Consider the following 27,141-nt stretch of genomic DNA (forward strand, 5'->3'; position numbering starts at 1 on the left):
CAATTCCCCACACAGGTAACATAGGTTATTATTATTATTGTTATTATAATTATTATCAAGTAAGTAATGAGCAGAATTCCATTTGATGGGTTATCAATTTGCTGGGGGCCTCAGACTACACAAGACCTCAAAGGTTATTGGATGGAAGGCAGATTTGGAACGTAGACAGAAGACCTAAAATTAATAAATATAATATGCAAGAAGGGAAGATAAACAAAAGGAAAGGCTTTATTCTCATTGTAGGAAAAATGAAAGAATAACCTCTGATGAAGAAGACATACCATCTCAACACTCAAAATCCAACATTTATTTTTACAGAGTAAGAAGCCTAAATACTGTATTATTCTCAAAAACTATTAGTTGAGAGACAAAAAACAAAACTGGTATTATACAGGTCAAACTTAGCATTTGACTCCTTACAAACAGTCTACGAAGAAGTCATCTTAACAGTTCTATTTACTAGAGTTCTAGTAAAATGTCAGCCACGATTCGAGTAAATATAATGTCCACAGGGTGTGCCAATTTATCAACCAATACCTCGTTGATGGCTACCTTTTTGTCTGGAACCGATATAACTGGACTGGTCCAAAAAGATGAGAAAAGGCTGTTGAAACCCTTAATTGACCATGAAGGCCAGATTGCACGTTTTCAACAGTAATACAAAAATAAAAGAACATTGCCGTGTGGAATACTACCTAGAACTACAGTTCACAAGTTAAGAAAAGAAAATCCTAACATTTTACAGACCAATAATTTCCCAGTGTGTTGTTTATCGCTCTCATTTTGTCCGATGGCAATCTCTCTTCCCAGGTGTCTCAAAATCAGCCCTTCTGATCGGTGGACCCTGAAATCCACTGTCCTTAAAAAGTAAAAGTCTGAAACAGGTACTGAGAAGGTGCATAACCACAATGTAAAATACATCAATCCTATTGAGGGCTATCAGCTATTGCAATAAGCCAGGTAAACAGTAGGCTAGGCGGATACTACCCAAAGAAACGGTAAAGTGGTGTTAGGCTTGAAAACGTCTACATTCCGGGGCCAAGCCTTCAAGATGTCCTCTGTGGTGGGGTGTGGGCTTGAGGCTGCGGAGGGGAGATGGTGACTGGGAGTGACGTCTGGATTCTTCTGGAAGACAGGGGACGGGACGGGGGAGTCTGCGCCCCCCCCCTTCACCACAGGGACGTCTGGTAGTTGAACTTGATCTTCAGCAGGTACTTCAGGTTGACCTGGGCCACGTCGTACACAATGTATCTGGGAGGAGGAACGGTTAAGGAAAACGTGTGGAGTACAGAGCAGAGACGGTGGGTTTGGGAAAATATTTGTTCAAGGGTAGGTTTCAAGAGCAAACAGACAAAATGCTGAATTGACTAGTTACAGTGTTATTTAGACGTTGGTATAGCCGTCACCACCGTTCACCATTTGTTTGATTTCTTACCAACATCGACATGAAAAACAACAACAACAACATTTGGACCAGCACAGGCCAACACATCTGATTTGTAAAAGGGGCCCAAGCCCTCAGGTGAAGCAGAGGATACTCGTTGTACAGCAGACTTGTGTCGTCAATGTTGGTGTTGACTCCTTTCCCCACAGGCACCTGCACCCCATCTAAAGTGACGGTGGCACTCGGGTCTGGGGCGTTCCTACCCACACCTGACAAGAAGAACGACAGAACAAAATGATGAAGGCCTATGTATGTATTTGTGTACTGTTTCCAGGTATATCGATAGGGAGCTAAAAACATCATTAAAATATGAGGTCTAATCATGATGACATCATCCAAGATCAAACCTTTACCTTTCACGCTGTGTTTACCCTTGGGTAATTTGGTGATGTGCGATGCCTTCTTCAGTTCATGCCTGTGTGAATAAACCAAAAACACAAAACATAAATAAACCAAACATCATCCAGTTCTATTTCGTTAAGCAGCTGGGCTGAGGAATGTGGAACAATTGACATCATATTAAGAAACCAGCCTGTCACTCACATGTTGCCGAGGGCGACCTCTCCCAGCAGAAGGAGACCAGTGGGGTCAGACTGGGAGGTGTGGCAGTAGTTGGCGCTCTTGGACACCATGTCGGCAAAGTATACACCTTTTCCAAACATGTAACCCGTCTAGGATGAATCAAGACGAGTACAGTAAGTAAAACAACATTACAATAAAGCTGAATGTAACCAACTGTTGCATCGATTCAATGATAGAATTGTTAACAATATGAATCAAGAAATGCGTAAACCTAAAAAGGCAGCCCTTATAAGACCTGCCACCATGCATCCAAGCAGTAGATGGCGCTGTAGCACGAGCTGAAACACTCACCACCGGGGCCTCTGGCGGGGCGATGCGCAAACCCTGAGACAGAATGCCAGCGTAGTTGGTTGCGCGGGAGCCGTGCCACAAGAGCTGACGATTGGGCAGTTCCTGGAAGGGGCGGAACCTCTGGTATTCTCCCTCTCTAACAATCTTGAAGATCTGCGAGGGGGAAGAAGATACCACAGAGGAAGAAAAGAAAGAAATAACTCCTTACTATTAGAACCAACAAGGAAGAATGAATTTAAGTAATGACGAAAAGCAGAGCCAAAATGTAATTTCTTCTTCTCTGTCAATGAAAAGTAACTTACAGTTCCAACAGAGACAGTTTGAAAACGACCCTACAAACTTGGAACTGCACACGCAGACAGAATAGCTCATCCTTAGACATCCAACTGAATCAGTATCAGGCCAGTAGACCTGAGGAACATCTTACCTCCTCAACTTCCAGTGTGTAGGTGTTGTGCGTAGCAGCGTGTGTGTTCTTGACATACTGCAGAATGATCTCTGCCTCCTTTGTACTCTTGTCAACAACCTGCAAGATAATAATAATATTAATAATAATAATAATGTATACTTTATAGTGTGTAGTGTACCCGAGTACACAACACCTGAACTCACTGAACCTTCAAACCAACTAGAATACAATTTTAGTAACCATAATACAACTAAAAGTGTAATAAACATCTAAGACATCAGCCTTGAAGCGTCTATCCCTACAATTAGGGAAGATACATGTACTGTATATTCAGGAGCTTTTGGAGTAGTACAAAAGGTGGTTTGGTGGTACACAACTAAAGTCAATAACTATGAGCTATGCTCTATGATCAAGCCTACATATATGGTTGTTTAGAACAACACTAGGTGTAACATAGTTAACGTTATGTTGAACAAAGTGAACAGTGTGGGTAACAAAGCTAACAGTGTGTGTAACAAAGCTAACAGTGTGTTTAACGTTACACAGGACCCTTACCTCGATCTTGGTCTTGAGCTTCTCATAGTTGATGTCGATGGGGTCCTTCTTGTTGTCCTCGGCCCCTCCTCTGAGCAGACTGTAGGCCACCTCGATGTCCAGCAGGTTATCCAGCATCTGGACCTTTGCCTACTCGGTATATAAAGGGTTGAACAAATATGAAATATATGAATTGAAGATGTGCTTTCCGCATTGATATCTTCAACCGCTGTTAGCTTAGCGAGTTTGGAGATAAGCAAGCTGGAGAGAATATGTATTATATAATATATGCCATTTAGCTGATGCTTTTATCCAAAGTGACTTCCATTGCAGTGATACATTTTAGTATATATGGTCACAGCGGGGAATCAGACCCACAACCTAAGCGCTGTTAGCGCCATAGCTCTACCAGCTGAGTCACAGAGGACTGTGAAAAGAACAAAGTCCTACCTGAATGTAGTCCAGATTGCTGAGCAGCGGTGGTTTCTTCATCCCAAAGTCGTGAGGTATGAGGGTGTAGAAGCGGTTGGAAAGATCCAGAATTTGGGACTCTGAGGAACTGTCTGACACAGCCTAAAGGGAGAAAAGAAACAACAATACCTTACATTAATTAAAGGGGTAGTGGTGACCTAGCGGATAGAGTTGAACTGGTGATCGGAAGGTTGTGAGTTCAAATCCCCCCTGAAACAAGGCCACTAGTGTGCCCTTGAGTAAAGCACATAACCCTCAGTTACTGCAGGGGGAATGTCCCTGTAATTCGTAATCCACTTTGGATTAAAAGCGTCTGCTAAATGTCAAATTCTTAAATTCTTAACACAATCCCACTGTCCAGTTTTCCCATACATAGAGGAGACTGTGGCGGGCTGCCATTCTGTCTGATTTTTTCAGTCTGATTTTTTCAGTCTGAGTTGTCCCGCCATAGTCTCATATTGAAAAAAGTATTTATAGCGCTGCTTTTTGGGGGGGGTTTAAGTATGCTTCAGCACTGCTCGCGCTGTTGTGGAAAGTGTTCCAGTAGTGTTCCCTTCCCCCGCCCCCGCCAATGTCTCACAAAATACTGTGGGGAAACACTACTGAAACAAATGTTCTTCAATACAGAGCAATCAGACCACAACACCTGACGGCTCTGAAGTCGAATCTAGGCGGTCGTAGAAGGATGAAGAACTTTTAATAGAAAAGAAAAGAAGGCTTTAAGGTTACTCGGTAGAAGGTAGAAAAGGAACACAAAGGAGTGGACTGCAGTTCCACTGACTGGACACCGGGGGGTGCTGTGTATCACTGACCTTCTGCACTTCGCTGAGGAGGGCGTAGGCGCTCTGGATCTGCCTCTTACTCAACTTCCCCAGGGGCATCTTCTGCAGGTCGATCTGAGAGGGGACACGGGGAGGGTGGACACGGGGAGGGTGGACACAGGGAGGGTGGACATGGTGGTCAACAAGAAGACATAAACAAATTGCAGGAATATCTTCTGGCATATCAATTTCAAGGACATTTTTCTTGTCATCCGTGCACACAAAGCATGTAGAATGGATGGAATGGAATGGACTTTATTTGTCATTGCTACAGTACAGGTACCAAACAACGAAATTCAGGAGGGGTGGCTCCCCTGGTGTTAGGAAAGGAAGAAAAAAAAACACATTTTAGAAAAAGCATAAAAGCATAAAATCACAAGAAGGTAAGGAGCTGGTTTACATCAATAAAGGCTATGTACACAATCCACTGCACTATACTGCACAGACAGTCAACTAGGGTTGTCATATTGCACAAAAGTATTTCTTCACGTTACTTTAAAGTGTCACAGTTTGCAGGCTTGAAAATGTACATGTTTGTGCCTCAGAACTAGCTGCCATACGGACAGTGCGGCATGCGAGTGCGGTGACCCAGAGCAGACCGCCGACCACATAATCACCATCTGCCCCTTATATAGACCACCCTCAGAAGCCAGCCTCTTCGACCTAGAACCAGAGATGCGGGCATGGCTACGCGACACCGAGTTGGACCTCTGACGTTACACGAAAGAAGAAGCTGCCATACAATCCGTCCGGACTGTCCTGGGCCCAGAACTTAGGCCTTTTCTGTGTTCAGGGCCTTGACGGCCCTGTGGTAGAAGCAGTTCTTCAGTCTGTTTGTCTTAGCGGCCGGGGTCCTGTACCTCCTGTTCGAGGGCAGCCTGACAAAGTGTACGTGCCCAGGGTGGGTCGGGTCCCTGGAGATCTTGGAGGCCCTCCTGAGACAGCGTGTGTTGTACAGCTCCTCCAGAGAGGGGAGGGGGGCGCCGGTGATCTTCTGTGCTGTTCTCACGACTCTCTGTAGCGCGTTTCTCTCCGCTGTTGTGCAGCTGTGGAACCAGTTGCAGATGCCGTAGGTGAGGATGCTCTCCACTGCGCCGTGGTAGAAGGCCACCAGTATCTCCTGCTTGTTGTGTTCTTTCCTGAGGCATCTCAGGGTGTATAGCCGCTGTTGTGCCCTCTTGATGGTGCCTTTTGTGTTGTCCTTCCAGGCCAGGTCATCCCGCATGTGATGTCCCAGGAATCGGAGGGTTGAGACTCTCTCCACGCTCTCTCCGTCGATGAGCAGGGGCTGGATCTCAGACTTTTTCCTCCTGAAGTCTACGATGAATTCCTGGGTCTTTGACTTGTTTAGCAGCAGGTTGTTAACCTTGCACAGCTTGCTCAGTTGCTCTACCTCATCCCTGTACGCCGCCTCGTCCCCCCCCGAGATACATCCCACCACGGTGGTGTCGTCTGCAAACTTTACGATGTAGTTGCTGGGGTGGACGGGGGTGAAGTCGTGGGTGTAGAGGTTGTAGAGGATGGGGCTTAGCACGCAGCCCTGGGGGGACCCAGTGCTGAGGCTGAGGGCTGTGGAGGTGTGGGGGCCCACCCGCACCCTCTGGGGGCGGTCGGTCAGGAAGTCCTTGATCCACGCACATATAGAGTGTGGTAGACCCAGGTCTAGTAGTTTGGTCACTAGCCTGTCTGGAAGGATGGTGTTGAAGGCGGAGCTGAAGTCCACGAAGAGCAGTCTCGCGTAGCTGTTTCCCCTCTCCAGGTGGGATAGAGTGGCGTGGAGAGTCGTCGCGATGGCGTCCTCTGTGGACCTGTGGGCTCTGTAGGCGAACTGGTATGGATCCAGGTTGGGCGGGAGGCGTGTGAGTATGTGGGCCCGGACTAGTTTCTCGAAGCACTTCATGATGATTGGTGTGAGTGCCACCGGGCGGTAGTCGTTTAGGCAGCTCACCGTGCTTTTCTTCGGGACTGGGATGATAGTTGAGGTTTTCAGGCAGGGTGGGACGGTGGCCTGGGACAGGGACTGGTTAAAGATGTTGGTGAAAACCCCTGGCCAGCTGGTCGGCGCAGTCTCTCAGCACCCGTCCCAGGACGCCATCCGGCCCCGAGGCTTTCCTGGGGTCCACCGCCTTCAGTACGCGTCTCACCTCATGCTCTGTGAGGGTGAGGCTGCTGAGAGCTGGAGAGAGTGGTGTTTGTGTTGTGGTTACCTCCGTTCGCCCCTCGTCGAACCGGGCGTAGAAGGTGTTCAGCTTTCCCGCCAGCAGGGGGTCGTCCTCTGCGGCTGTGAGCCTGTTGGCTCTGAAGTTTGTCATCTGCTGAACCCCCTGCCACATCCGCCTGGAGTCGTTGCTCAGGAGGCATTCCTCAATCTTCTCTCTGTGCTTCTCTCTGTGCCTTGGCCGCTTTGATGCCGCGCTTTAGGTTGGCCCTGGTGGAGCTGTACAGCGGTGTGCGCTTCCCTGCGAAGAAGGTGTTGTCCCTCTCATTTATCAGTTTTTGGACCTTCCCAGTCATCCATGGCTTCGTGTTGGGGTAGACCCGGACCCGTTTGTCCACGGTGACTGAGTTGGTGCAGTTCACTATGTGGTTCAGAACCGACGACGTGTACTGTTCCAGGTCCTCATGCTCATATTCCTGCCATAGGGTGTCATTTAGGCAGATCTGCAGTGGAGCGGACCCTTCTGGCCAGGTTCTGACAGTCTTAGTGGTGATGGGAGCACTTTTCCCCATTGTAGTGTATGCAGGAATCAGGAGGATTGACACATGGTCAGACATGCCTAGATGAGCTAGCGGACTAGCCTTGTAAGCACGTTTGATGTTGGTGTATACCTTATCCAGTGTTTTTTCTCCTCTCGTTGCACATTTTACATGCTGATAGAACTTGGGTAGTACTGCCTTCAGGTCGACATGATTAAAGTCCCCCGCTATGATGTGAATAGCCTGTGGATCAGTGCTTTGTTGGCTACTAATGACTTCATATAGTCGCGCCAATGCTACTTTGCTGTCTGCGCTAGGCGCTATATATACACACATGTAATTAGCACCGCGTTAAACTCCCTAGGGAGGTATGTGGGTCGGCATTTAACAGTCAAGTATTCCAGGTCTGGGGAGCAGTGGCTACTTACAGTTTTCGTGTTTAAGCACCAGCTATCCTTCGTCGATATTATGATCCCACCTCCTCTTGACTTCCCGCTAAGCTCCGTTCGGTCAGCGCGATGTAGCGTGCGCCCCTCTAAGCTAACAGTAGCGTCCACAATGTTGTCATTTAGCCAGGTTTCGGTCAGAATAATCACACAGCTATCCCCAACGATGTTGTTTTTGGCCACCTGTAGTCTCAGTTCATCCATCTTGTTCGTCAGGGATCTGACGTTAGAGAGGAAAATGCTTGGCAAAGCTGGTTTGTTTGGGCTTCTCCTCAGCCTTGCTAGCAGGCCTCCCCGGCGGCCTCGCCTTTTCTTACGGTCTCGCCGCCGGCGTTTCCGCCTCAGGGAGGGGACTGTGAACCAGTGCTCTCCCGGTAGCCTGGCGATGTCCTTGTCAATTCTGAATTGCTCCAGGAAATCCGCCGTTACTATCTTGTCGTTTTGCGTGCCGACTTCTAATAAGTCGAGCCTGCTGTAGGTACTATATACATAACTGTTCCCTATAAGTACTAAAAAAAAAGTGAACATACAAATGTTCTTAAAAACACAATGAAACACCAGTGTGGTAGCCCCCCGAGCTGCGGCGACTAAGCGCGCGGCCATCTTGGAACGAAGAGTAGGACTGCATGCGCACGTACATGTACACGTACACACACACACACACACACACACACACACACACATGTACACACACACACACGCACACACACACGCACACACACACACACACACACACACACACACACACACACACACACACACACACACCTCGAACTCCACCATGGCCTTTTTCATGCTCTCCACGTCGAAGATGGTTCTGATGAGCTCCTGGACGGGCTTGGCCAGCAGAGAGTTGGTGCCTGCGCTGGCCGTCAGCTTCTTCACCGCTTCCTCATCCTGGGGAGAAGAACAACACACACAGCCAACCAGACAGCCAGTCTTATTAGATGTGCAGCCAGCATTTGGGCTTTATCATTTTAAAGCTGGTGACTGAAATGAAAATTATGCCATTAGGTAGCAAACTGTAGTAAACGTATATGTTTGAGTATTGTCTTTCTACCCTGAGGTGTGGTATGTGCAGGGATTAAAGAAAAAAAAAAAATCAAGCCAAATCGGGGCCGGTGGCTTTCCGTGCACAAAGCGCGCGTGCGATTTTCCGTTCTACGTTCTAATGCTTTGACTTTTCTTTCGAAAAATGTGAACACATTTCCGCGTTGTAGAAAATCAACGACACATCGCTAGTCAACTAACACAGCTTGTTTTGTGAGCCTGCTAACAATGTAAAGTAGTGTTGTAGTTAACTAGGTAACAATGTAAAGTAGTGTTCTAGTTAACAATGTAAAGTAGTGTTGTAGTTAACTAGGTAGCAGTGTAAAGTAGTGTTCTAGTTAACTAGGTAACAATGTAAAGTAGTGTTCTAGTTAACTAGGTAACAATGTAAAGTAGTGTTCTAGTTAACTAGGTAACAATGTAAAGTAGTGTTCTAGTTAACAATGTAAAGTAGTGTTCTAGTTAACTAGGTAGCAGTCCAATCCATTTCGTTGCAGTATTTTGGATTGACTAGCGAGTTTGTGTTGTGATTCTCAACAACGTTGAAACGTAGTTTCACCCTTTTCCATAGTTTTGAATAATAAATATGTGGACTGACGATGTATCGCAGCCTAACTTATTCTAATAATTATTTAACATACTTTTATTCTGATAATTATTCCCCCCTCCTCCCAGACTTACAAGGTCACATTATTATTGGATTGGTTGTTTGCGTGCCGGGTGAAGTTAGCTAAACATTTAACCTGCTAGCCAGCAAGAGACACATAATGTCACTCTCCAAAGGTCTAAAGAGGAAGGTTGACGGTGAAAACAGGGCATTTAAAGAGGAATGGACAGCGAACTATACGTTCATCCTACCTGGGGCCTCATTCATAAAGAAGTACTTGAACGTCATCTTTGACTTTCACGTAAGCACAGTTTTCTAAACGGACGTAAGCATTATTTATAAAAAGGGCTGAGATGGTTTAAAGTTGCGTACGTGCTTCCTTCTATAAATACCAACGCAGGTAAAAATGAACGCAGGTGAATGAGGTTTGTATTAACACCCTGTGATAGAGGCTGAATTATAGCGGCTGAATTAAGACAAGTGCTATAATATAGGGTAGGCGTTCGTCTGGAAGTGGGAGAGGGCAGAGAAGGGTGGCTTCTCTGTAAGTTGCATTTGTAACGTTTGATCATGACAACTAACCAGGCACACAGGCACATGCTTATACTCTACTCAAGTTGTAAAAGAAAATCAGGGGAGGTGGTGGATTTTATAAGAGGACAATTTTAGCATCCCCTCGCCAGTGACTTCAGTGTCAGTAACTGTCATTGCATGTGTGCGTGCCCCCTCGCACCTTGAAATAGCAGTAATACCACGTTCATTGATAAAATGACATTAAGTATGGAAAGAGGGGGGTGATTTTGACTGTTTTTATTTCAGGGGGGATGCCATCCCCCCTCAACTCGAGTGCTGCTTATACTGTAATAATATAATGGTCTTATTCTTATCAGGTGGTCTTATTCTTATATGGCTGCTCACTCCCTGACACCGGAGAAAATCCAGTATAATTTAGAGCTTGGCCGGGCAAGGTCCGTTGTGGAACGCACTAGGCATGTTGAAGGGGAGATAGACAGCTACGGAGGGATATAAAGGAAGACTGAAATACAATCAGAAACATCAGTTCCTTTTAAATCTTGAATTAAACTCATTTTCTCGGCTGATAACAACATCGTTAATTTTATTACGAGCCACTTGCATGAATTACACTAGGCAGTGCGGCTCACATGCCTGTAATAACGCCGCATAACCAGTAGGTAATGTGCGTAAGCAAGTTGAATACTCGACGTCGAGCTACGATCGTTTCCACGATCAAATTGACTCACGTTGAAATTGTATAAATCACTACGTTGACGTGGTTTTCTACGTACGACACGGGTAAGATCAACATTTGATCTAAGCACCCGTTATGAATGAGGCCCCTGGTTTCATCAATGCAAAGCGACTCACATTTTCCGTGCTCACAAAGAATGTTCCCTTCCACCTATACATGCGAGTCGTCCTTTCGTCAATGAATGCGATAAAGACGCACTAGAGGAATCGATTGATGCATAAAACCTTGAGAACTGCCGGATTAAAGTGACGTCCATAATAATAATAAATAGTAATACATTAGACTTATAGCGCTTTTCTAGACACTCAAAGACGTCCGGCCCATATCACCAGATAGCCAACAAATAGTGACCGATGAGAGATGCCAGTTTTCTCATTAAGTGAGATTTAAATAGCCTAATATAATTTTTTCTATTGGCTCATTGTAATTATTATCCCTAGTAATGTAGCGTGTTTGCTCTGTCGTTTCAGGAGCATATAGGCTAAGCGGATTCAGCTTTTTTTTTTTCCGGCGATTTTGTAGTCAATGTTTTTCATAAAATTCAACTGCATTTGCTTTGTTACTGTTCACATGTGTGGTGCAGTCACATTCACATAGCCTATAAGTAAACATTAAGTTTGAATGATTTACTGAGCTGGCGTTACTTTTTTCAAACCACACACCGCATGTCGGCTATTTCAGCACCACGCGCCATGTCCACCTACTTCTCACTATGAGGGGTTCAGCGTCAGTGCACCCCGCTCTGTTACTGTCGCATAGTTGTAGCCAATAAAGGCCTATATGTAGGCTATATAGACTATTATATATCATTTATATACCTAATACCAACATCAAAATAGATTGTATGCCTCTACAAATCATATTACACCAGGTAAAATCCGTCACAACTTGGAATAAATCCGTCGCAACTTGGAATAAATTGACGGAAATCCGTCGTAGCGACGGAGAACTTTAATCCCTGTGTGTGTGTGTGTGTGTGTGCGTGCGTGCGTGTGTCCGTCTCTCCGCCTTTCTACGTGCGTTTGTTCCAGCGTTACAGTACCTGTCCGTAGTCGATCTCCAGAGGGTAGAACTTGTTGGGGTACTTGGTGAAGTTGGAGGAGCCCCAGGCGTTCCCCGTCTTCTCCTCGTACACGCCCAGGAAGTTGTCCATGGCCGAGTTCTTGTCGTGGAACTTATCCAGCTTGTTACCCCCGATGGTAGTCCCCACTCTGCCCCATGACCTGAACACCCAATACCTACACACACAGGAGAGAGAGAGGGATGAGAGATTAGGAAAGGGAGAGGCGGGGGAAAGGGGAAGGCATGGGAGAAAGGAGGGGTGAAATAGTGAGTGTAAAATAGGGAGTAGGGGGGTGGAGAGGAGAGAGAGAGAGAGTGTGAGGCTTATATGAAGAGAAGACTAGGAGAGGGAAGCCAGGGTAGGGAGGAGGGAGTGGGGAATGGAGAGAAGAGTGGTGTGGTGGGTTTGAAAGGAAGAAAGAGAGAGAGAGAGAGAGAGAGAGAGAGAGAGAGAGAGGGGGATGGGGTGCAATGGAATGGAGAGAGAGCGAGGGGAGAGAGCAGAATGAGTGGACAGAAATTGAAAGGAAGAGAGTGCAGAGGAAGGTACTTTAAGGCCTTCCAGCAGCACACAAGCAGCAACAACAAAATAAAGTGACAATAGAATAATAGAATAAAAATAAAATATACATCTGAAGCATTATATCCAGTAAGAACAGACAGTTAACAGCCCACAGAAACACAGAGAACCCTTAGCTCCTGACGTCAGACGTACCGCTTCTGCACGTCGTCCTCCAGCAGCTGGAGTTTGTAGTAGGAGTTGGTTCCCCTGACGATGTCCACCAGACCCAGAGTGGCGCTGAAGATCTTCCCGTTCTGGTCCAGGACGTGAGCGCTGTTCTCCAGACCTGAGCAATGGAGACACGAGTTCAGGAGAGCTCAAACAATTCAACAAAGTCAGTGATTTCTGTATTTTTTGCGACCTCTCAAGTGCTTCTACCACAACTAAATCTGAACACACACGCATGCACGCGCACACGCGCACGCACACACGCACACGCACACACACACACACACACACACACACACACACACGCACACACACACACACACACACACACACACACACACACACACACCTGAGTCTGGGTCCACCGCTGCTCCTCCTTTAACGGTCAGTTTCATCTTCTTGGCTTTGCTGCCCCCTGCAAACAACACAAACACCATATACAGTAGATTTAAATCAGGATCTATAGAGATCAGTATCAGTATCCACCATTATTTCCCATCAGTTCTCTCCTCCTTCCGACTTCCCCTCATCACTTCTCAATAGTGAACTCCCATAAACGCAAATAGAATCGTTCACATTCATTTTTTACATTTAGCAGACGCTTTTATCCAAAGCGACTTACAACCAGTACATTTGTCTAAATGGAGTGAATCATCTATATATGAGAAAAGAAATCGATGCTAGGACCAGAGGCCATTGGCAGTCACGATGCTAGAGGAAGGAAGGAATCACTCATATCACACTTGTGTTCTCCACAACATCCTCTAGCATAGCAGCCGTGGAGGCTGGTGGAGGGAGACATTGGAGGACAGGCTAATGTTCGATACCATTGCTCATTTCATTCAATGCATTACAACGAACCATTCTTCCCTCCACCATTCCTCCCTCCATCCATCCATCATTCAAGCAGTCTGTTGCATTTCTGGTCAACTAATCATCCGTTCCTCATCCCTACCTTGCTCCTCCTTCACCTTCCCTGTGCTCTTGGCAGCCATGATTCCAGACTTGGAGGCCGCAGCTGGAGCCTGGGCCTCTCTTTTGACCTCGGCCCCCCAGGGAGCGATGCCGTGCAGGGAGACCAGCTCCTGGAGGGCCTTGCCCGAGGACTTTATGTCTTTGAGGAAGTCCTCGGAGACCACACGCACGCCGGCCTCCTTCGCCTCCTCCATCTTCTTGGACATCTTCTCCACCTCCTCTGTGAGAGGGCGGAGGGGAGGGACAGAAGGAGAGAGAGAGAGAGAGAGAGAGAGAGAGAGAGAGAGAGAGAGAGAGAGAGAGAGAGAGAGAGAGACAACCAACCAACAACATGAAACTTTGGGTTAAAACAAACCCACAAAGATAGGAGTAGCCAGAGACACACAGCTCTTGTGCTGACTCAGCTTATTGTGCTGATTAGGTTGATTGGCAAACTCACTCTTGGTGCTGAGGCACAGGTCAGCCTTACTGGCTGTGCCGGTGATCTTCCCGCCCAGCTCCTCCACGGCGGTCTTCAGCTCGTCCTTGTTCTTGCTCAGCTTGCCCACGGTCAGGAGCTTCAGGCCTGTCAGGGGCTTGTCTACAGAGAGGGGGGAGACACAGAGTTAGAATGAGTAGAACGGGCATTCACATTTTATGAAAAAGGTTCGTTGCACGATCCATTCTCTCGGCAGATCTGTCAAATACATACATACAACACATACAACACATACAACCCATGGAAAAGTGCAAAAAGCCAAGCTTAAATCAAGCACACCTGTAATACTTTCACCTGTTTGGCATTAGATTCTTTACATTTAAATTGCTTTTTTTAAGTGAAGTCTATTTAAAGTTAAATGGCTTTTAGACATTCTGAATGCAGCACCCCCGTTCTCCGACTAGGTCTTCCATGATAACCCCTGTGCTGGTCTAGCTCACCTGCGGGGGCCCCTTCTGGGAGCGGTCTACTGGGGGCGCTGGAGGCGCTGGGGGCGGTGGGGGCGGTGGCAGAGGAGGCAGGGGGGGCGGCGGGGGGCGCCTTGGGGAGCACTCGGTCCTGCCGCTTGAACTTGTACTTCTTGAGGAAGGGGACTTCGTGGAACTCCTGGGAGAGGGACAGAGGGACACATATTTATCAAGCAATTGGATCTCAGTTTCCCATTAATTACCTAGACTGTGGCGGCCCCGCCGTAGTCTAATTTGTCCAGCCATAGTGTCCTAACGAACTGAAAAACAGGTGAGCAACCGACGTGATCTTTGGGATTCACACAGCCTCTACTGGAGGTCCACCCACCACAGCCTCTACTGGAGGTCCACCCACCACAGCCTCTACTGGAGGTCCACCCACCACAGCCTCTACTGGAGGTCCACCCACCACAGCCTCTACTGGAGGTCCACCCACCACAGCCTCTACTGGAGGTCCACCCACCACAGCCTCTACTGGAGGTCCACCCACCACAGCCTCTACTGGAGGTCCACCCACCACAGCCTCTACTGGAGGTCCACCCACCACAGCCTCTACTGGAGGTCCACCCACCACAGCCTCTACTGGAGGTCCACCCACCACAGCCTCTACTGGAGGTCCACCCACCACAGCCTCTACTGGAGGTCCACCCACCACAGCCTCTACTGGAGGTCCACCCACCACAGCCTCTACTGGAGGTCCACCCACCACAGCCTCTACTGGAGGTCCACCCACCACAGCCTCTACTGGAGGTCCACCCACCACAGCCTCTACTGGAGGTCCACCCACCACAGCCTCTACTGGAGGTCCACCCACCACAGCCTCTACTGGAGGTCCACCCACCACAGCCTCTACTGGAGGTCCACCCACCACAGCCTCTACTGGAGGTCCACCCACCACAGCCTCTACTGGAGGTCCACCCACCACAGCCTCTACTGGAGGTCCACCCACCACAGCCTCTACTGGAGCTCCACCCACCACAGCCTCTACTGGAGGTCCACCCACCACAGCCTCTACTGGAGGTCCACCCACCACAGCCTCTACTGGAGGTCCACCCACCACAGCCTCTACTGGAGGTCCACCCACCACAGCCTCTACTGGAGGTCCACCCACCACAGCCTAATGGTCATTGCCTGTCCTTCTGTCACTACTTTACTGCCCGTCTGTACAGCTAGCAGTGTTTCTGAAGAGATGGAATACGGCCCACTAGTCCCCACTAGTTTCTCCTATTATATATATATAAATGTATATTTTAGACATTTAGCAGACGCCTTTATCCAAAGAGACTTTCAACAAGTACATTTGTCATCAGTTATATATCAGTCATTATAAGAAAAACAAATCTATGCTGGCCCGAGTGGCAGTCACTCACCGGTTGAACATTTTAGTGTTGTTCTGTTACCAAACATTGAAGCAGCACAGTTAATGTTTTTGTTTTTATTTTACTTCAATTGTTGTTGGTGTTAAGAGTAGTCCTTGTGCATAGTGTAACTGCTGTGCCAACTACAGAAACTAAGACACCTGGCCTGGTGTGGTCAGTCTACAGTGCACACACATATGCCGGCATGGGTTCTTCTCCTTACTTTCCTGTCTATCTTCACTAGATCGGTCCAATAAAATGAAAAATATGAGTGGGACCGCCCCACTGAGAAAAAAGAAGAAAAGAAACTAAGACACAACCCCATGTGTTATAATATCTGGACTATGAAGCCCTATTCCGGTCCATGAAACTACATGCGATCAGCTTCACGGCCACAGAGAGGGAGGACTCACCTTTGGCGTGACCCAGTCCTTGCGGTTGGGCGTCTGGGTCTTGAACACACACTTGGTCCAGGCGGAGATGTCTCCTGTGCAGTAGTAGGCGTCGCTCTTGAACACCAGCTGGCCCATACACTCCTCGCAGGGCTTGAGGGCCCCGAAGGCCATGCAGTCTGCAAGGCTGTCCACCACCTGTCAATCAAACCACACCAAAACTTTTGTGAGTTGTCAACAAACTGTCAGTTGGACATAGACTAGCTAACCCGCAACCTAATAGGCTGTCGTTGATCTGTCGACAAACAACGTGCAACGGAATTGGCTGTTTGCATGAATCAAATGCACAGAATCAAGACGTTTTCATTGAGATAAACAGGGACAGAGAAAGAGAGAGACAGGGAAAAGAAAGAAACAAATGAGAAAACAGACAGAGACAAGAAGAGAAATAGACAGAGAGAGAGAGAGAGACAAGGACATAGAGAGAGAGAGGAACAGAGAATAGGACAGACAGAGAGAGAGAGAGAGAGAGAGAGAGAGGAACAGAGACAAGGACAGAGAGAGAGAGAGAGGAACAGAGACAAGGACAGAGAGAGAGAGAGAGAGAGAGAGAGGAACAGAGACAAGGACAGAGAGAGAGAGAGAGGAACAGAGACAAACAGGCTCCTTACGTTGGTCTCTCCCGAGGGCACCTCCTGTCCGTTAGCGATGAGCAGCTCCTTCATGTCGTTGGTGGAGCAGAACTGTCTCACCTTGTCCTTGATACCCCAGATCAGCGCACTTTGCTCCTGGACACAAGAGAGGAGAACATAACCAGCATAAAATGGCATATTTTGAATGAAGCTGAACAAAACATAGGTACTATTTATGGAGATAGAGGGAGAGAAGAGAAGCCTGGGCAAAGTTATTGTTTGGTGCAAGGTTCTTCAAAGCACCTGGGAGCAGCCATTACCGTGTGAATAACTCTCTTCCTTTATTTGATGATTTTGTTTAGCTCAGCACAGGTGCAAACTTCTGTGAACGTTTTGGAAGTGCTATTTACTCGTACTCTATTTACGATTTTTCGATTTTTCATATAATAAATTCTGGAGCAACATTCAAAGAACGTGACAAAGTAATAACAATATATAGCATTTAGCTGACGCTTTTATCCAAAGCGACTTACATTGCAGTGAGGGCATAACATTTTCAGTTTATATCAGTGGGAATCGAACCCACAACCTAAGTGTTGTTAGCGCCATGCTCTTCCAACTGAGCCACAGAGGACCACAAAGTGAGAACAAACCTTCATCTGCAGGTCCAGTTTCTTCTTCTCCTCCTCTTCCTCCTTCCTCTTCTTCTTGGCCGACCCATCGCCATCGACCTCGTCAGACTTTCTTTTTCTGAGAAAATAAATTAAAAAATGATTACATTGAGAGGATACATTTCATAAACCATCTCAAAAGTTCTCAAACCATCTTTAAAAAAATAACCATTCGATAATTCACACTTCAAAGTAAAAGTTTGCTGTTGACAACAACTTCCTGAAGGAACTTAATGGAAATTAACTTCCTAAATGAGGTCAGATGGGAGCGGAGGCTCATCCGAGGTTAGGTAAACAACTCTGACACCTTAATCTATTAGCGGCATTCATTAGTGTCCTGTCATTCTGTGGACACAGACTCAAGCTGGGACATGTCCTCCCGTCTCCAGGGGTGATTATGGGCGTTATCTCCCCTACCCCTCAGGGGTGAAATTAAATCAGCCTCCCAGATTCCTAATGCAACCGTCTAAAAACACACTTTTGTTGTTCATACGCACATATTCTGTTTTTTACACACAAACAACAAAAGCGAAAAAACAAACAAACATACGTGGCCTAATTATCGTCCTGTTATGGTCAGACAACCTGAATCGCAAGAGGACAAGACACAAGCTCATAAAAACACTCCAGCCCAAATATTAAGGGAGCTGGGGAGGAGATGGAATCTATAAAGCAACACGCAACAGTATTCAAACTTGACGCATCGCTCAGGCTGTGTGTGGGCGTGTGTATGTGCGTGTGTGTGCGTGTGTGTGTACGTGGTCTAAGAGGTGGGTGAGAGAAGGTTGGTGGCTCATGAAGACGCTGAAGAGAAGAAGACTGACGCTGGGACAGACTCAGAACAGGACAGACCGTATTCTTCTAAAGCACCTGCCATCTGGATTACACTTCGGTAAGTAGCCACGTTTATATGGATATATACACACATCGAAATGCAATACATGTGTATCGAAATGCGAAAGTAGTATCCAGTTGGGGAATTATATTTATCACTACTTTGGCTGCTGTGTTAAGACAGGTCCATGTTAACCTTACGACCATTCTGTTACAGCCACTCCCCCAGCCGCAAAACCAGCCTATAACATGACTAGAATTTCATCACGTGCCAAAACTCACATTGAATATTCAATGCACTCATCTTGAAATGTAATGTACACATCTCGAAATACAATACGGCTGTATTGATTTCATTTTGGCACAAATATTCTGTATTTTTGCATTGTACTTGGTGTTACACATGTATTGCATTTCGATGTGTGTATTGAATATTGATGTGTGTATTGTTTTTCATTGTGGCACAATTCGTCCTCAATACGTTTAACTCAATCAACAATGAAACATGTTGTTTGTGAAGAGACTTCAGCACGTTGAATCTGTTGACCATTGCTAGATCATGAAAATTAACAATAGATAAAATACCATTTCCCCCTTTTGTAACAGTATGCAAATCTGATCTTTGCACTTTTTTTCGCACCACGTCAGGAAAATGTCGACAAACCTCATCGCACGACCGAACCTCTCCACCTCACAACCATCCGAAACCTCAACCCTCCCATACGTCACTCCTCTCCAACAATTCCACTGGAACTCATCCTCACCTCCTTCCTCACCCTCCTCTTCCTCCGCCTTCCCTTCTCTCCCCCCCCCCGAACTGGTGGTCTCCCCCAATGTGGCGTACATGGTGGCCGAGCTGGTCATCGCCATCCTCTCCACCGTGGGCAACTTGCTGGTCTGCGCGGCCGTGGGCCTCAACAGGAAGCTGCGCACCGTCACCAACTACTTCCTGGTGTCGCTGGCCGTGGCCGACATCTGCGTGGGCACCCTGGCCATCCCCTGCGCCATCCTGACCGACATGGGTGTGCCGCACCACAACCTCTATCTGTGCCTGCTGATGCTCAGCGTGCTCATCATGCTGACGCAGAGCTCCATCTTCAGCCTGCTGGCGGTAGCCGTGGACCGCTACGTGGCCATCTTCCTGCCGCTCCGCTACCAGACGCTGATGACGCCTCGCAACGCCGCCATGGTCATCCTGGGGACCTGGGTTCTGGCGTTCCTCATCGGCCTGGTGCCGCTGATGGGGTGGCACAAGACGCCGCCGGAGTCGGGTTACTGCTTCTTCGTGTTCGTGGTGGACATGACCTACATGGTGTACTTCAACTTCTTCGCCTGCGTGCTGGCGCCCCTGGTGGTCATGTTCCTCATCTACGCCCAGATCTTCGTGACGGTGAAGCGGCAGGTGCGGCGCATCGCGGCCGAGCGCGGGGGCGGCGGAGGGGAGGGCCAGGCGGCGCGGGCAGAGATGAAGAGGGAGATGAAGACGGCCACTTCGCTCTTCCTCGTCCTCTTCCTCTTCGCTGTGTGCTGGATCCCGTTGCACATCATCAACTGCTTCCTGCTGCTGTGCCCCGGCTGCCCCGTGCCCCTGGAACTCCTGCTCGCCGCCATTATCCTCTCGCACGCCAACTCCGCCGTCAACCCCTTCCTCTATGCCTACAAGATGAGGGCCTTCCGGGACACCTTCAAGGCCATCTTCCTTTGCTGCCGAACCATGGGGGAAGGGGAGGAGGGGAGGGGAGAGGAGATGGGCACCACCTCCCACAGGACCTGACCGTTGACCATTGGTCGTGGCTCACAACGCCTGCTTTCGACCAGGTATGACCCTGCCATGACTCTGTCCCTGCCAAGAGCTGGCATCACCAACGAAGGTGTCCCAGAGGACACTTTCATCATTGACACCCGGTTGATGTTGCGAACTATGAGAATAATCCAAGTAAAAACAACGATTGGATGACAGTGGGTATAGAGCAGTTTCTTATACAGCCAACCAGTAGGGAATAGAGGTCCTGGTATGTATGTTGATATCGATCGAAAGTTAGTCTCCGTATCCATCCCCAAACCATCCAAAGTGATTAGGTGTAAATAAAGTGTTTTCAACTGTACCATATATATCAATAATGCCAACAATTGCCACATATGTGACATGTTCTAATGCTTTGGTCCTCATATCGGGATCCGATGTAATGATCAGACTTCTTTCGAAAAATGTGAATACATTGCCGCGTTGTTGAAAATTAATGACACATCGCTAGTCAACTAAAGGCGGCTACACACTAGACGATTTTAACCCCGATTTAGCTGTTGCCGACCAGTTTTTGCGGTCGGCGACAAAATCCTCCAGTCGTTGCAAACCCGGGGACGCGCCGTCTCCGACGCTCGTTTAATGTGACAGGCTCAGAGACGCAATCGGAGGACCGCCGACCCCGTCGTTAGGGCCGTCGCAGGGCTCCAGATCTTTTCAAACATGTTTCATTTTATCGGCCGACGGAATCTACATTCTGCTAGTCTGAGATGGGCAACGACCCGTGTGGACAGCACAGCCAATGAGAGGTCGGGGAAATGAGTGATAATAGCCTTTAGCTACGGCGCTAGTTGTTGTGCTAGGTGCATTGACTGACTGTGTCCGCGAATGCTATGCTATTGTTGTGCTAGGTGCATTGACTGACTGTGTCCGCGAATGCTATGCTATTGTTGTGCTAGGTGCATTGACTGACTGTGTCCGCGAATGCTATGCTATTGTTGTGCTAGGTGCATTGACTGACTGTGTCCGCGAATGCTATGCTATTGTTGTGCTAGGTGCATTGACTGACTGTGTCCGCGAATGCTATGCTATTGTTATGCTATGTTGAATGGTGTACTAGTTTTCACTGAATAAATCGCGATTTCTTTCAAAGAAGGTAGCAGGTGTGTTTATGTCCATGTCAAGGAATCGTCCTGACCAAGTGAAGAATCTTGTAGTCTGTGAGCCCCCGTCGTTAACACATCCTGTAGTCTGCGCTGTGCTGCGACGTCTGCGCGCCGCTGCGACACGGACACCAGCACGACGGTCGTTTAGTGTGAGAGGCTCAGCGATGTTACAACTTGAAAAGTCGTCTAGTGTGTAGTCGCCCTAACACAGCTTTGTTTTTTGAGACTGCTAACAATGTAAAGTAGTGTTATAGTTAACTAGGTAGCAGTGGGGATTACTCACCGAATCAGTTGCGTTGCAGTATTTTGGCTTGACTAGCGAGTTTGTGTTGTGATTGTCAACAACATTGAAATGTAGTTCCGTGTTTCAAAAGAAAAGTCTGAACGTTTTGATTGGTTGCCGATATGAGGACCAAAGCATTAGAATGTGTAAACTGGGAAAAAAAACTAAGAAACTCACCCCTCAGATTTGATAGTAGGAAGCCTCTTCTTGAGCTCCTCCTTGTCCTCAGCCTTGAGCGTGTTGAAGCCTTTGAGCTGGGCGGCGCTGTACTCTGGCTTGAACACCAGCTCTTCCCTGCGGCCCACGAAGCAGGCCGTGTGGTACCAGCGGTCTATCAGACCCAGCTGGGGTTTCTCCGGGTCGACCGTCTTCTTAGACACACGGATCTGGTCCTGCAGGAGAGGGGGGGGGGGGTTGGGGGGGCAGAACAGATTCAAACTGTGTTTAGAGACTGGGGTTTTTTCATCCTGTTTAACTGAAAAGTGAGGAGAGGAGTACAACTTTTGTTGTTGGGAGATGATCTTGGCATGTAGATTAATAAATGTAAATGTTGACTTTTCTTACCTTTTCAATTTTCTGCTCACACCCTTTGCATGTGCTGCGATTGGACTTGGCGTACTCCACCGCAAAGTCATTCAGTGTCTTCACCCCTTTGGCCCCACCCTTTTGGTCACCTTTACCTGTGAGGAGGGAGGGATGTCCAAATAGTGTTATTTGACCCTTCAACTTCAAACACTGACTTATTATTGTTCACCCCTGGTATCTCTCAATAGTAGCCTGACATTTTATAATGCTATGCTGATCACATAACAGTGACAATAGGCAGATAACTACTTGTGCACTTTTTTTACCCTTTTTAAATGACAACATGAGGGGTACACAGATCACTTCATGCTGGGTTAAAGGTTAACAGTCTGACCTCCAGCAGCTCCCCCGGTCTCGATGGCCTTCTTGACCTTCTCCTGGTCCTCCCAGCGGAGGTCAGAGAACCCAGAGATGTCCGAGGGAGACTGGGCGGCGGCACGGAGCCAGAAACAGGAGAAGTGGTGCCAGTGGGGCACCTTTCCGTCAAACATGGGCGACTAGGGAACAGAACATTAGTTGAAAATATGCATACATGCAGCCTTTGATTCTTGAAGAATATAACTTTGAAATCCCTCATGAGCTTAGTTCAACTGTTATACCCTATCAGAACGCAAAGTATAAACTTACTTTACTCCACTGTTTATAAACAATGCAATTGAAAAAAATAAACAATGTATGGCTTCAAAACATGGTTGAAACAATCTTTATCTCATGGATGGTCACATGATCCATAGCTCCATCTATGAATTTGACAGTGGTTACATTTCTCCAGCACCGCAAAACAGAGGCGGGGAGACCGCTTTGTTATTGTATGAAACCCAGAACAGCCCTTTAAGAAAAGCATCAATTAGCCTACTAAGTAGAGTAAAGAAGATAAGAAAGAAGATGGATGGAACTAAAACTATGACAGCAATGTAGCCTTGATGTGCATCCATGGGGCCCGTAATAATTGGATAGAACATGTTTGACAAAGTATTCTGTCAGTCAGTGCTAATGTTCTGGAGGTCAAATTAATACGGAAAACAACGGCCTTCATTAGTTCAAGTGGTGAACTAGTCAGGCAGACAACACATTGACTCAGTTCAACTCTGTACAACTCTTGCCATGCTGGTACAACCTACACATCAAGAGATACCAGATACCAGTGAGATTAAGAGTCACAATGAGTCATTGGTGAAAAAACAGAGCGTGAGTTTTTCTACGTATGTGCAGTTTTTCCTATTCTTTGGAAATGGAGGAAGACTCCCAAAAACGAATTCCTTAGATGTTAGTAGTAACAGAGAGTTATCTGTTAAATGAATAGGATGTACCAAGACTAACTGATGGCCTACTGAAGGTCTACTCTGGTTTTTGTGCAAAAACAAGATGTAACTAATGGCAATTAACTAGTAGCTACATAGCAAGGCGATTCATTATCATCAGAGCAGCCAGAAGCAAGGAAGGGAAGCCCTTTCATTCAACCCATCAGTAGCCATTTAAACGAGGGCCTATAACACAATAAATAACACTCTGGAATCCTATAAGAAATACACAACATATCAAAAGTCAGTTGGTGCAGAATCGACCAACATAATCGGGTAATGTCGGACTTCTGCGATTAAGATCGCTAGTTAAATAGACTAGTCCATATCTGACTATCTGCAGTTTTCACGAAGAGAAGACGGCCAGCCAGCAGCATACCTGCACCATGATAGCCATCCGCAGCGTCTCTTTTGCAATATTATCTTTGCATTTCTTACACGATGCACGTCCACTTTTGGCATATTCAGCTTTATAAAGCTTGTCGTCTTGCGAATCGGCCATTATTGCTTTGTTTGGACGCAGGATAAGATGGATTGAGTGTGAATCTAAGTTGCAGAGCAGCAGCCACAACAATCACAATGTACAGTCGCAGCCCGCGTGCAGCAGCGTACCCGCGCAGAGTCGCAGACAGAAGCAATCGAATGACAAATCGTCAGAAAAAAACAGACAGAGAAAGTCGAATACACACGAATACACATTATTATGATTATGATTATGATTATTATTACGTTTTATTTGTATAGCACTTTTCCTGCAAACGTTGCAACTCAAAGGCTTTAGCATATCCACACAGCATAAAAATAATAATAGAACAATAGTAATCAATAAAACACACAATAGCAATACAATAAACTACATATAAAACAAGAATAAACCATACAATCCAAGGGGCATAGAACAAAGATTAACTAAATAATATAAGAATTACTATAAGATTCAAACACATATAAATACATATACAAATATAGACAATATATACAAATATATAGATTCATCAATGTAATATTCTTAATAAGGATGCACGGACACAGACTCAAGGTAAGTGTGACTTTACTCGTAAACTTCAAGGTACGGAATCCCGTAAAGGACATACAGTGCGCATGACATAGAATAGGTAGATTAGTCTGCTAACACTCATCTACTACACTCCTCCCCAGGGCTGGACTTAGGGGGGTGGGGGCCCCTGGGCTTGAGTCATTGTTCGGGCCCCTACCTACACTAAAAATGATAAGCTACAACTACACCAACCAGAACCTATGACCAGAAACACACGTATCCCAATGGAGTATGTTATTGGCATAAAGCACATGAAGAAAAAGCAAGTGTTAGGCCTGAACCAAGCGGTCAAATGTGGCAGAACCCCAGAACAGACGGACACAGAGACAAGGGTGACAATAATAAAAAAAATATTTAATAAAGACAGACAAAATAACAAACCTACACTAACAGGGCCTACGTGGGGGGAGTGTGTGGGTGCCTGAGACGAAATGTAAGTGAGGTGTGTATTGGACAGCTACAGTATGTGTCTGGGCGCGAGTGTCTGAACTCATGAAGCATCTACGACTGGTTTGAAAAACCCAGTAAGTTTTGGAGTTTTTCTCAGTGTCTCCCTTTCGCGTTCCACTTTTTCATTTTTCATTTTTCATTTTTGCGCTCCACTCTCGTAATTCCTCCTGTCCGCCATGATCATGACATTGACAATCGCTCCACCAAAGATGATGCCCCTGCCCTGCGCGTGACGCGTCGATGTAAACCTCTCCATTGGCCTAAATATACAGTATAATTAAACAAATTAAAACACGTCATTCATCAGAGCGTCCAGTAGGAATAGTGATAGGGGCTGTATTTCCATGCCCGCGGGGGAGGGGGGGGGGGGGGGGCTGTATTTCCGTGCCCTGCGTTGCGACAAAACAATTTTTTCCAATTTGAAGGTAATTTATGAATTCAAAATCAAAGAGCAAATATTTATTCATACATTTGGATTTATTTTGGGGGCCCTTGTAGCCCGGGGCCCCTGGGCTCAAGCCCAGGGTAGCCCATGCATAAGTCCGGCCCTGCCCATAGAGGTCATGCTGCCTGAGCCTAAGATGTAAACACACCTCCAAATGTGACTGTGGTGACAAAGTCAGCTACGTGTTGTTAGAGAGACACTTTTGTACTATAATAAAAATATTGATTCTTAATTTTGTTGTGCTCATTAAAACAATATAGTTGAACTCATTAAAACAATGTTAAAACAATCTTCCAGCAGACTTGAATGAAATATTTTCTTCTCTTTTTTTTGCCGAAATAAGTAAAATTACCCAACAGAAAGTATGTACAATTTTGAAAAATTATGGTGCAATTATGGTGCAAATTATTTTTTATGGTGCAATTACAGTAAAGGGCCCAGAATTATTGATGACAACCCTCATGGTTGAAACCCAGTTGATATGTAATTAGAAGTACAGTAGTAGTAAAAATCATGTTTTGCCTGGGAAAATATTTTGTGTACAGTCCATTATGTGTCCTCTATGCAGTGCAGCAGTCTTTAGCAGTATTACATGTTTATTCCCACATATTGTTATTTATAATTTATGATTCCTTTTATGGAGGACCAAGTCTGTCTAAATTAACAATAAATATATAGATACATAAATGAATGTATGAACAAATAAATGAATGAATACACACAGTATAACGAAATACATTTCTATATTTATTTATTCTTTTACGCATTCATTCTTTGTTTTCCACATTCATTCTTTGTTTTCCACTTTCATTCTTTGTTTTCCACATTCATTCGTTCTTTTCCACATTTATTCTTTCTTTTCCACTTCATCAGATCTGTATGCAAATATCTGGGGGCGTATCTTGCATGTTGTCCACGCCCCTACGCATTTTCATTGGTTGATACCGCGCGTGACGTGTGAAAGCAGCGACAGCAGTTATCATCACAGACGGGTAGAGAGTCCCCGTTCGCGAATTTGCGAAACCTAGGATGGTATGGGGAAGGCAGGGCAATACCGCTACCTGATTGGTTGGCGAAAAACATGTTTTTTGACTGGGCAACACAGTGTAAATACAGAGTTCAAGTTTAAACAACTCCTAAAGTTCTGAAATGTATTTGTGGGTATACAATGTGACAAATTGAATGTTAACAAGCTGGTTATTATCAGAACAAACAGCCTGGTCTCACACATCAATTTAAATTTTAATTTTGCCATTTAGCAGACGCTTTTATCCAAAGCGACTTACAATTACGAATTACAGGGACATTCCCCCTGGAGTAACTGAGGGCTAAGTGCCTTACCCAAGGGCACACTAGTAGTGGTGTGGCTTCAGGCGGGATTTGAACTCACAACCTTCCGATCCCAAGTCCAACTCACTATCCACTAGACCACCACTACCCCTACATCACACATAGAGATTACAGGGACAGTCTAACCCTAACCCTAACCTTAACCCTAACCTTAACCTTAACCCTAACCTTAACCTTAACCCTAACCCTAACCCTAACCTTAACCCTAACCTTAACCTTAACCCTAACCCTAACCTTAACCTTAACCCTAACCTTAACCCTAACCTTAACCTTAACCCTAACCCTAACCTTAACCTTAACCCTAACCTTAACCTTAACCCTAACCTTAACCCTTACCCTAACCTTAACCCTAACCCTAACCTTAACCCTAACCCTGACCTTAACCCTAACCCTGACCTTAACCTTAACCTTAACCCTAACCCTAACCTTAACTTGAACTCTGTATTTACACTTTGTTGCCCAGTCAATAAACATGTTTTTCGCCAACCAATCAGGTAGCGGTATTGCCCTGCCTTCCCCATACCATCCTAGGTTTCGCA

The 27,141-nt window shown here is 46.4% G+C and overlaps 2 protein-coding genes across 2 annotated transcripts; one reads left to right on the forward strand and one right to left on the reverse strand.

The window, feature by feature from the left end:
• Positions 1-303: 303 nt before the first annotated feature.
• On the reverse strand, positions 304-23,802 carry parp1 (poly (ADP-ribose) polymerase 1; the record flags this gene model as incomplete). Its single annotated transcript, XM_080550229.1, has 23 exons — positions 304-1,251; positions 1,539-1,653; positions 1,798-1,859; positions 1,988-2,115; positions 2,318-2,470; positions 2,745-2,843; positions 3,282-3,410; positions 3,711-3,833; positions 4,544-4,627; positions 8,464-8,592; positions 11,665-11,860; positions 12,400-12,532; positions 12,764-12,829; positions 13,370-13,609; positions 13,829-13,969; positions 14,308-14,473; positions 16,106-16,282; positions 16,756-16,872; positions 17,370-17,466; positions 21,592-21,806; positions 21,979-22,094; positions 22,334-22,496; positions 23,680-23,802. 23 exons carry the CDS (start codon positions 23,800-23,802, stop codon positions 1,170-1,172), a joined length of 3,054 nt encoding a protein of 1,017 aa, XP_080406355.1. The 3' UTR covers positions 304-1,169.
• adorb1a (adenosine receptor B1a) lies at positions 18,874-19,995 on the forward strand (the record flags this gene model as incomplete). Its single annotated transcript, XM_080547383.1, has 1 exon — positions 18,874-19,995. One exon carries the CDS (start codon positions 18,874-18,876, stop codon positions 19,993-19,995), a length of 1,122 nt encoding a protein of 373 aa, XP_080403509.1.
• Positions 23,803-27,141: the final 3,339 nt, after the last annotated feature.

This window comes from Nansenia antarctica (assembly GCF_963989245.1).
Source record: "Nansenia antarctica genome assembly, chromosome: 1".
In the NCBI taxonomy this organism is placed as follows: domain Eukaryota; kingdom Metazoa; phylum Chordata; class Actinopteri; order Argentiniformes; family Microstomatidae; genus Nansenia; species Nansenia antarctica.